This window comes from Psammomys obesus, unplaced genomic scaffold (genome assembly GCF_907164565.1).
Source record: "Psammomys obesus unplaced genomic scaffold, mPsaObe1.curated_primary_1811, whole genome shotgun sequence".
NCBI lineage: Eukaryota > Metazoa > Chordata > Mammalia > Rodentia > Muridae > Psammomys > Psammomys obesus.
In genome coordinates, this window is record NW_026591597.1 from 394,938 (window position 1) to 406,261 (window position 11,324).

The 11,324-nt window shown below is 43.0% G+C and overlaps 1 protein-coding gene across 2 annotated transcripts; it reads left to right on the forward strand.

Moving 5' to 3' along the window:
• The first annotated feature begins 2,120 nt into the window (after positions 1–2,120).
• On the forward strand, positions 2,121–11,072 carry Thg1l (tRNA-histidine guanylyltransferase 1 like). Of its 2 annotated transcripts, XM_055610669.1 has the most exons (6): positions 2,121–2,323; positions 3,296–3,472; positions 4,648–4,817; positions 6,008–6,096; positions 7,326–7,433; positions 9,492–11,072. In XM_055610669.1, the coding sequence occupies exons 1-6, from the start codon at positions 2,133–2,135 to the stop codon at positions 9,651–9,653; spliced, it is 897 nt and encodes a 298-aa protein (XP_055466644.1). In that variant the 5' UTR covers positions 2,121–2,132; the 3' UTR covers positions 9,654–11,072. The 2 variants fall into 2 exon arrangements, with proteins under 2 accessions (XP_055466644.1, XP_055466645.1); XM_055610670.1 differs by lacking the exon at positions 2,121–2,323 and having other exon boundaries at positions 3,406–3,472; positions 4,743–4,817.
• The last annotated feature ends 252 nt before the right edge of the window (positions 11,073–11,324 follow it).

Here is an 11,324-nt window from a genome sequence, read left to right on the forward strand (position 1 = left end):
ACAGCACTCTCTTGGAGCCTAGGTGAAGGTGGGAAGCACTCTTGTTTGTGACTCTGTTTTTTTTTTTCTTTGTGACTACAAATGCTCTGTGGGACACCACCACCAGATTTGGGAAATACGGTGTTTTTTACAAATTATTTAAATCATGGTTTTAGTATCCAGTAGTGATCCATGTGTGATTTAATTATTTTATAGAAGTTTATAGACAAAACAAAAAAATTGATTCTGAGCCCACCATTCTCTATTTAAAGTTAGTCAGCATTCTTTTGCGAAGCATTTTCCCTCTTCACTGGTCATTGAATTATAGTTCTATAAAAGAGACAAGGAGGGCCTAGAGAAATGGCTCAGAGGTTAAGAGAACTGGCTGTACTTCCAAAGGTCCTGAGTTCAATTCCTAGCAATCACATGGTGGCTCACAACCATCTATAATGAGATCTGGTGCCCTCTTCTGGCATGCAGGCATACATGCAAGTAAAATACTGTATAATAATAACTAAATAAAATATCTTTTAAAAAAAGAGACAAAGAAACTGCCTTGTTCCCTTTAATAATTGCCAGTGTAAGAAGTTAGTGTAACAATTATATCCAACACTATCAACGAGCTCTCCCTTCTTTGAGTATTGCTCTGGTGCTGTGGGCTTTCACTTTCTCTGTGTATCAAAATCAACTGCTGTTGTTCTTGCTGATGCTCAAATCATCTCAAATTGGCCCAGTGTAAGAACTCATCTAGACTCATTTTTGTCACATCCTCTTATTATTCTTTCCCTTCTGGCTCAACAGGTGTCCCAATCTCGCTTGTGTTTTCTGTGACACAACTAACTTGGAGGCAGTCATTTCTTCTAGGAGTTTACTCTAATGGGGAGGAGTGTTGACAATCAAGATTTGGATGCCTACTGCTTGCAGGGTGCCATTTCATCTTTGCCCAATGGGCAAAGCTGGGAAATGCATTTAAAAAAACAAAAACAAAACATGAGTTCAAGAGTGGGGAGATGGCTCAGCAATTAATATGCTTCCCAGCATTCACATAAAAAGCGGGATGTGGAAGTTCATACTTGTAATCCCTGCACTAGGGAGGCAGAGAGAGGAGGCCCCCTAAAACTTGCTGGCTACCTAGGCTAGCCCAATCAGTGACAGCTGGGTTCAGTGAAAGGCAGTCTCAAAAATTAAGAGGGATTGAGGAAGACATTTTCGATGTCTACCTCTGACCTCCACATGCACAAAAACACAGATGCGAACAAACTAATACACGTACAAAAGCTTCTGATAGTGATGGGTACAACATTTACATTCACAAGATGGCACACGGCAGGGTACCATGCCTCTGGTATTAGCGGCTGGGAAGCCTGAAGAAGGAAGGTCACACACACCCTGTGGCTTCCAGGGATCAAATTTAAGTCATCACACTTGGTGTCAAGCACTTCTACAGACTGAGCTGTCTCGCTGCCTTCTTCTTTATTTAAATCACATTCTGGAACAAGCAGTAAATAACCCTGGGAAAAAAACAAGGTCAATAGAAGAAAATACAAAACTGTACAATGACGGATTTTATTTCGTTCCTTGTTTAAACTTACCGAGAAGAATCTGGAAGGCCTCGCCCACAGATGTATAAAGTGGTAATTTGGTGTATTTCAGTCTTTTTTTTTTTTTAAGATTTATTTCATACAGTATTTATTTATACAGTACTCTGTGTGCATGTGTGCAGACTCACCAGACTCATTACAGATGGTTATAAGCCACCACCTGGTTGCTGGGACTTGAACTCGGGACCTTTAAAAGAGCAGACCTCTGAGCCATCCCTCCAGCCCAGTGTATTTCAGTCTTTGCAAGGAATTTGGAAAAGCTACTTAGAGATAATTTATAAATGCTATTGCAAATGCTATTTAGAAATAAGAGACAAGAAGTCACAACTACACTTTCAAACTTGGTCACAAGACAACGTTTGACAGCTTTGTAAGACTGGTTTGCGGCAGACTGGGAGCAGAAAAGACACAGCCCAGGAGAGCTAACAGTCCTGACAGGAGGCTGAGTTGAAGACAGGAGAGTCAAGAGAGAAACCTCCACGGTGGCTAGAGCGGCTCTGACAACAACAGGAACTTCCGGGGTGGGGCCTGTCCATCGTTTCTCCATGGCTAATGTGGGTTTTTAGCACAGCTAACATCTGCAGTCTCTTTGCCGCTACTTCCATTACATTAAGACGGTGCCTGAGCGTGGGGGTGACCATGGCAAAGAGCAAGTTTGAATACGTGCGAGATTTTGAGGCTGACGACACGTGCCTGCCGCATTGCTGGGTTGTGGTGCGGCTGGACGGCAGGAATTTCCACCGGTGAGCTGGCGGGGCGGGAGGCCGCGTGGTGCGCCTGCACTTCCGGGAAGCGCGCCGCCCTCAGTTACCGGGGTAACGCCGCAGCCAATGAGTACTCAGCGTTGAGCGTCACCTGTGAAGGGCTTGCTAGGATCAGGCTTTGCTGCCGGGTGGTTCAGATATTTAAAAAGAACCGGGTACTGTAATTAGTGATGAGCCCGTGCTCCTTAAGCAGAAACCAGTTTGCAAGAACTTTGTGTGAGTTTGTGTGCTTGAGGGTGGGGAGTTACTTCCTGGTCCACTACTTAAACTTCAGCCAAATGTGCAACCCTTTTGTTGCCTTTGAGGGCTGACTGTTGAGAGGCCTGCGTAAGCCTAGCGGTGGGCAGGAGTTGACAGTATGTCTTTCTCTCGTTGTCAGTTCTATGTTAATATGAACTGACTGTACTAGGATGGGGTGGGGGGCGGGGAGAAGAGACAATGAAAACCGATGGGGACTTAATTTCAATAAAGGAATGTTATTTAGGGTTTTTTTTTTTTATCATGTTATAACTGTGTAATCACATAGAGCTGTAATGATGCTTAGTGAGCACTCAGTAAGAGCCAGGCATAATTACATCTTGATCTCCTTATCGTCAGTACAACCTGATAAGGTAATGTTCTCTATTCACACAGTAAGGTGAAGCTTCACAGGAAAGTGTGTTGAAGCCTAGAAGTTGTAACCCTTCTGGCCAATTGGTCAAAGCAAGAGGGGAAAACTTGCATTTTTTTTTTTTTTTTTTTTTTTTTTTTGTGGATATGCTTGTGTGTAAGTGCGGGGGTTCACTCCTCAGAGCTGTCCACCGGAACTCACCAAGTACTCCAGCCTGGTGGTCATTGAGCCCCAGGAATCCTCTTGTCTCCACCTCCCCAGAATTACAAGCAGGTGCCTCTGGATGGTGTTGGTAATGACAGACTCTCCACTGTTTGTGCCCAACTTTTTCCTCTATGAAGGTTTGCTGAGAAGCACAACTTTGTGAAACCGAATGACAGCCGAGCTCTCCAGCTGATGACCAAGTGCGCCCAGACAGTAATGGAGGAGCTGGAGGACATTGTGATTGCCTATGGACACAGTGATGAGTACAGCTTTGTGTTCAGGAGGAAAAGCAATTGGTTTAAAAGAAGAGCCAGGTGAGTTTCAAAACCAGCCTTCCGTCAGGGCATTTTCTCCTGTTTTCTGTTCTTCTGGTAACCATGACAACAGCTGAGATCTTACAGATTTCGGGTGGTTGTATCTACAGAATGTACATTTCTTATTTTGACTGTTTCCTTTCATTGAGATCTGAGCATTCTTGTGCTGTCTATTTTTCTTTTTTTTAGATGCTTTCTTCATCTGATTTTTCCCCTTCTGTATCTTACCAGTCCAGCTTCCAGGCTGACCTATATTGAATATTTAGACTATAAACAGAGACTAGAAAAATAGAGTATTAGTGACTCATAGGCAGCTTTGCCAGTGTCATGCATTAAAGTATTATTTAAACTTTTTAACTAAGGAGATAAATCTGATATTTAATTTGATAGTATATTGAAACTCTTAGGGGAATCAAATTATATGATGAGTTGCTTTGTTTTTAAAATAATGGTTCCCTTTCTTCCAAGACTGAAAACAATACCAAGCCCCCAAAACAACAACAAAATCTTGAACCATAAATTTATTCTACATCCTGTGGAGAAAAATTTGGTGTTAGTGAGTGTGCTGGCTAGTTTTACGTCAGTTTGACACAAGCTAAAGTTATCTCAGAGGTGGAACCTCAATTCAGAAAATGCCTCCATAAGATCAGGTTTCAGGCAAGCCTGTAAGGCATTTTCTAAATTAGTGATTGATAGGAGAGGGCCCAGTCCATGGTGGGTGGTGTCATTCCTGGGTTGTATAAGAAAGCGGGCTGAGCAAGCCATGGGAAGCGAGCCAGTAAGAAAGAAGTTCTCCACATTTGCTGGATCAGCTTCTGCCCCCAGGTTCCTGCTCTGTTTGAGTTCCTGTCCTGACTTCCTTTGATGATGAACAGTGATGTGGAAGAGTAAAACAAATAAGCCCTTTCATCCCCAAGTAGCTCTGGGCATGGTGTTTTGTCACAGCAATAGTAACCCTGACTAAGACAGTGAGTAGCTTAAGTAGAGGCTGGCTACATTCAAAACATACAGTCAAAATATTAAAAGTTTTTCTTAGCTGAATATATTTTATCTTCTAGCTGGTTGGGCAGTTTATATGATCTCTCTGTTGCATCCACAGGTCCTATCTTGGTATCAAATTAATACCAAACACTTTCTCTTTCCTTGTTCCACCGAACGTGTCTTGCACTTGCAAGTAAGTTCATGACTCTTGTAGCCTCCCAGTTCGCCTCCAGTTATGTGTTTTACTGGCGGGATTACTTTGAGGACCAGCCCCTTCTGTATCCCCCAGGATTTGATGGAAGAGTTGTGTTGTATCCTAGCAACCAGACTTTGAAGGACTACCTCAGCTGGCGACAGGCAGACTGTAAGTGGCACTAAGTACATAGTTCAAGTCAAACTACCAAACCTGTACATTAAAGTTGGGATCTGATACAATAGATTCTTGCTCTATAACTCAGGCTGACTTCAAATCCTGCTTCAACAACTCTGAAAGGCCTGTGTTAGAGTGTGTGTGCCACGACACCTAGCTCTCTCTCACACACTACTTAGTTGACAATATTGGAAAAGTTAAGAGATTTTTATGGGGAAATTATCTTTAGTTCTTTGATCTCCCTCTCGTGTGTGTGTGTATGTGTGTGGTGCATGTTTGTATATGAGTGTATGTTCACATGCATGTGCTTTCATGTGCTTGCCTATACAAGTGTTGCAGAGCTGGAGGAAGAGGTGGGGTGTCCTGTTCTATGACTCTGCTCTACCTTATTCCCTGACTGAACCTGGAGCAAGTCTGGCAGCCAGCAGGGTTGCTAACAGCTCCAAGGTTCCGGGTACATGTCGCTATGTCCAGCTTCTTACACAAGTGCTGGGATCTGAACTCAGGCCCATGGGCCTGCACAGCAAGAGCTCTTACCCATTTAGCCATTTCTTCAGCCCAGGTTTGCTTTTTAAATTCAGAGGATAAGGCAGTCTTGCATTTCCACTCAGTTTATGTAGAGCCTCTGTGGTGGCAGCTCCCTTTTTGCTTTGCAACACACAATGCACGCATGCACACAAAGTCATAGGCTGCACAGTCCCTGCTTTTCCCTGCCATTCTGCGGAGTTAGCCACTGCTCTGTGAACTTAATGCTTGTACCAGCATCAGTGCTTTTTGAGTTGCGAGGCCTGCCTTTCATGACTGCAGTGAGACTTGTAGTTGTTGGTGTGGTTTTGTTTTGTCAGAAAAACAGAAATAATAATGAATCAAGTAGCTTGGAAACCATTTCTAGGATGAATACCTAAGCCGATTTGTAAAAGGTGTTACTGAGATGACCATGTGAAGTTGTTTTCAGGAACCAAGTTTTACATGTCTACCCCTTTCCCTGTCTATTCCCTATGTAGGCAGACTGGGTGGTCACTAAATGTCTCTCATCTGGGGAGAAAAGCTGGGTTGTGGTGTTCTTGGAAGCATAAACAGTCTATATAAAACAAAGCATATATACTATAATACATAATATTATACATATGTAAAACTAAGATTCGGTTATATATAAATATTATTATTATTTTTTTTTTTTGCAGGTCACATCAATAATCTCTATAATACAGTTTTCTGGGCCCTTATCCAGCAGGCTGGACTAACACCAGTCCAAGCCCAGCAGAGATTAAAGGTATAAAGATCCTATGCAGAAACACAGCTGAGGACATTAGCTCTGGTCTCTCGTGGTATTTCCGGAACGTCCCCTTCCTTCCTTAGCTTTCTCTTCAGCTCTGTTTTGAAAGATAGAAAGATCTCATGAGCAGAAGCTCTCACCTTGCTTGCTGTCGGCCGGGATAGATTATTTCTCCTCCCAGGGCCGCTGTGCCAGCGTGCTCACACTTGGCTGCAGTCGCATCTTGGCTCCCCTCTTTTGAGGGTGCATGCCTTCTCCTTGGTCTTGCAAGGCCTCTTCCTTCATGCCATGTCCTGCTGGGCTTCTGTTCCTTCTTAGGATTAGAACCTGGGTAAAGTGAGAGTCAGAGAAGCAGACTTCTATGTATCCTCACTGCTTTGGAAAACTTCGGAATAGTTCTCAGCTCAGAGGCTTCTAGAAAGAGCGAGCCTTGATGCGTTCAAACACATGTAGATGTAAGTGCTGACTGCTAGCCTTCCTTACTCGATAGCACTGCTGCCGCCTGTGGATGGCTGATTCTGCAGTGAGGTAAGGCACTGTGCCAGGTCCTGAGACAGTGTCTTCTACATTATGATTGGTGACATAGTTGTGGTCCTTACTAATAGTGTCTGTGGTGAAGACTTACTTGTTGACACCAGTGGAAATGCCAGCAACCCTGTTTAGTCAGAGCCAAAATCAGATTTTGCTTCCTCTGAAGAGAGTACAGACAGCCAGGCAGTGGTGGCACACACCTTTAATCCCAACAGTGGCAAAGGCAGAGGCAGATGGATCTGTGAGTTCAAGGCCAGCCTGGTGTGCACCGAGGAAGTTCCAGGACATTCAGGGCTACATAGAGAAACCCTGTCTCAACAAAGCAAAACAAAAAGAGGAAAGCTAGCCTTCATCTGCTCTTTCTTCTTAGAAATGGAGATGACATTGTGATCAAGTAAGAACCATTAACACCAAGTTTCTATATACATAAAGTTGTTGTTGCTATTAGCTCCTAATCACCCCACAGTCTAGACAGTGCAGCCAAGGTTTACAGCAGAAAGGGATCTGATGAATGCAGACATCTAGATTAGATTAGACTAGCAGGGGCTGGGGTGTAGCTCAGTAGTAGAGTGATCTGACTTTGGAGTGAAATGAAAATTCATTAGTAACTGTGAGACTAGCGCTGGCAGGCCTTCCCCCTGGCAGTGGAAGTGTAGGAGAGAGACCTACTGAGATTCTTCTGTGTGTTTCCTCAGGGAACTCTGACAGCAGACAAGAATGAGATTCTGTTTTCTCAGTTCCACATCAACTACAATGACGAGCCACACATGTATAGGAAAGGGACAGTGTTGGTGTGGCAGAAGGTAAGGCTACATATTCAGAGAGAAACGGTGGCTGGGGCGTGGGAGCCCTTGTCTTTTCCCAGGTTGTTTCTGCCTACCACCCCATATGTGGTTAAGATGCTGGTCGCTAACATGACATAGATACTTTGCAAAAGGAGGCACTGTAGAGGAATAGTTGCATGTTCATTTGTCAGGCTCTTGTGGCCTGGAGTATCTCATAGCAGATGTAAATAATACCACAGAATTTTAAATTAGTACACTTGTTTTCTGTGTTCCCCTTTCAAATAAACCCTCTTCATGGGTAAAATAGAGAGCTGGAGAGATGGCCTAGCAGTTAAGACCACTTGTTCTTGTTTGAAGGACTTGGGTTCAGTTCCCAGCACCCATGTGGTGGCTCACAACCATTTGTAACTCCAGTCCCAGGAAATCCAGAATCTCCTTCTGACCTCAGGCACAGCTTGCATACGCCATACCTATTTTGCCTTCATTAAACATTTAAAAAATACTTTTTCCTGTGCTGGATGGTATTATTAAATGGTTTATCCCCTTCAAGACAGCTGGAGTACTGAGCACTAAGAGATACTGTAAAGCAGGAATAAAAGTAGCAAATAAGACACTTTGACTTTCAGCAATTTTATTAGATTCCCCAGACATTCATCCTAACCATCTGGGATGCCTCTATACTTAGTTCTACCAATATTTTCTCTGCTATCAGCTCATAGCCATTAATTATTTCTCTAAATTCATTTCTTTTCATGTTCTTTTTTTAAGATTTTTATTTATTTATCTATTTATCTATCTATTTATTTATTTATTTATTTATTTATTTATTTATTTATTTATTATGTATGCAGTGTTCTGCCAGCATGTGTGCCTGCACCCCAGAAGAGGGCATCAGATCTCATTATAGATGGTTGTGAGCCACCATGTGGTTGCTGGTAACTGAACTCAGAACCTCTGGAAGAATAGACAAGGCTCTTAACCTCTGAGCCTTCCCTCTAGTCCTCATGCTAGTATGTATGTATGTATGTATGTATGTATGTGTACCTTTAAGTTCCATAGTTTGCTAATAGGAAATGAATTCCCTTCTTTGTTCGTAATTCCACCTATTAGTCAGTGCCTCTGAAGAAAGAGAAAAATAGGATGAATATAAACATATTTATATAAGTATAAATACATATTCATATGTGTTTATATGTATATATATATATATATATATATATATATTTTTTTTTTTTTTACTAAATCAACTTACACTAAAATAGTAACAATAGTTGCCTCTCGCTTAAGAGGATGAGAAGCCATTAGTTGCCTTGTTCTTGGGCTAGGTGCCTCAGCACTTGGAGTTGTTCCTCAGAGGCTGTCTCATACTGGAAAGGCAGAGAACCCTGTAATTCTGCAGTCTACCGGGCTGGGTGGCTGGGTAGTCCCAGTCTGGCACCGAAACCCTGGAAGTCTCCTGGTGTTGCTGGGCCCTTAGTCAACAATGGAAGCTGGTTCTGGTACCAGAAGATGCTGCCGACTGAGAGTGTGTCTACCTGTATTAAGTAAGACAATCTGGAAGATTGTTCAGTTGAGTGTTCCTACTCAGATGGTTCTAAGTTGTGGCAAGATGACATAAAACCAACCATCACAATCACTTTTCAAAGTATAGTAACCTTTTCCCAAGATTTGTTGTTGTTGAAAATGTTGTATTGCTGAGGATCAAGCCAGGGCCTTCTATATGCTAGAGAGGAACTCCACCACAAATCTATAGCCACAGCCCTAAAGGTACCATTTGTTTCATATGTTTTTGAGACAGGGCCTCACTGTGTAGCCCTGGCTAGCCTGAAACTCACTATGCAGACCAAGCTAGTCTTGAACCTATAAAAATCTGCCCACCTCGAGAGTGCTGGGATTGAAGGTGTGTGCTCCATACTGGTCTAAATGTATTTCTACATGGAAAGATATCTACCCTGTTGATACATAAAACTCCCATAGTCAGTGCCATATCAAGGAAAAAAGTGAATTTCTCCCATAATTCTCTTTGTGTTCCTGTCCCACTCTCAACACTCTCCCTGCTTTATCTTTTGCCTGTAGGTAGATGAAGTCAGGGCACAAGAAGTTAGGCTGCCAGCAGAGATGGAAGGAGAGAAGATGATTGTGACTCGGACCAGAAACCGGCTGGTGCCCCTGCACTGCGATCTCATTGGGGATGCTTTCTGGAAGGAACACCCGGAGATTCTGGCGGAAGAGAACTGATCTTGTACTCTACAGTCCCGGTGTGCTTAACCATGCAGGGCTCGCCGAGTCTCCCTCATCCCCCATAGGTGCTTCAAGCATTCCTGGCTCCCAGCATCCCGAAGAACACTGTAAGGAGCGACATGAGTGGAATTGGGTGGAGACCAAGAAAGAAGTCGGGGGCGGTGTATCTTGTTCTTAAGCAGAATACCTTTTTTTTTTTTTAAATGATGTTATAACATGACTCCTTTGGCTCTTTTCAAAATCATGGTCCTATTTTTATAAAAGAACTATTCATACTCTGCTGGAGGAGTCGTTTTTAGCTGTGGCATAAGTCTTACAAAAACCTGTCGCCTCTTTTGACCTCTGATTGAAGAGGAGCCCAGACTTTCCCATCACCCGCCTTCCTTAACGAGAGAACACAGTGACTGAAAAATCCCACTTCTGACACCTAAGTACTTGCACTTATCTTTTGGCATGAAGTTAAATATGGGTTACCACCTGCATGATGCCTCCAGACTGAGGAATCCCAGGGAACACTGAGGCTCCGCGCCAGTCCCCCCGGGGTGCCAGCTCTCACAGAACACAGGAGGAATGGTTTGGCTGTTCTGCATCATTCCAGGATTGATGTTTCTGGAACTGTTGGCATGATCATTGTCATCTCTTATCAGGGACAGAGTTCCAGTCACTTAACTCTTTTGAAGCAAAGGTATCTTAGGGAGTTATATGTGTATATGAGAGGGAAATGTTTGTATATGAAAGAGGATGGGGAAGCAGCTACTCCTTATGCGCTGAAAATACTTCAGTGGGAAAAGCTGATTGGGGTTAGACTTCTGGACAAACATTTTCAAATAGCATCAGTGTAGTCGGAGCCATAACATTGAATTCAAGAGCAGGGAGGCCTAATACGGTGGTGTAGCCTAATCCTAGCACTCTGGAGGTTGAGGCAGGAAGATCTAATGTTTGAAGCCAAACTGGGTACATGGCAAGGCTCTAAGAAGGAGTGGAATTGCCGTGAGGGGATCCCTGGAGATATTAGAGGTTTTAAAATAGCTCCTCCTGCCTATGGCAGGATGGAATTGGCAAGGGGGCATAGAATGGTAATGGAAACCATTTGTTACCAAGGTGTTAAACTCAATGGGAAAGTCAGGTTTCCTCTTGACCTTGTTTTGTATCTTATTTGGCTCCTTCAGTAATTAATTAAAAGATAGCTTCTGTCCTGCTGCCTGGTCTTGGATTTGCAGAATCTACAGCCAAGAAGAAAATGTATTTTTGAAAAAACAGCGTCTGGCCTCATCCCTCACTAATTGACACCCCATCTGCTGATGCCATTTTTTTCCTTCCTGTTCTCTCCACTCCCCAGGAAGCAATAGAGCTCTTGTTTGGTAACTGCTAAAATCTTTTTAAGAGGAAAAAAAGCATAATAAAGATTCTAGCTCCTTGGCCTACTTAATTGGTTTCCTCATAATGAACATGATTTGAGAGTTACATCTTTGAGAAAGCCGGGATCCATGTCCCCACATAGCAGACATCCAGAGACTTCTGGATAGTCTTAAAAATATTCGTTTGAATTTTAAAGTGCCGATGTAAGACACCCATGTGGATATTTGGGACTCTGCAGTTAATTTTTTTTTTTTTTTTAAGCCCAAAGGCTTCTGATGCATGGCTATGCACATTATAGCACGTTGGGCA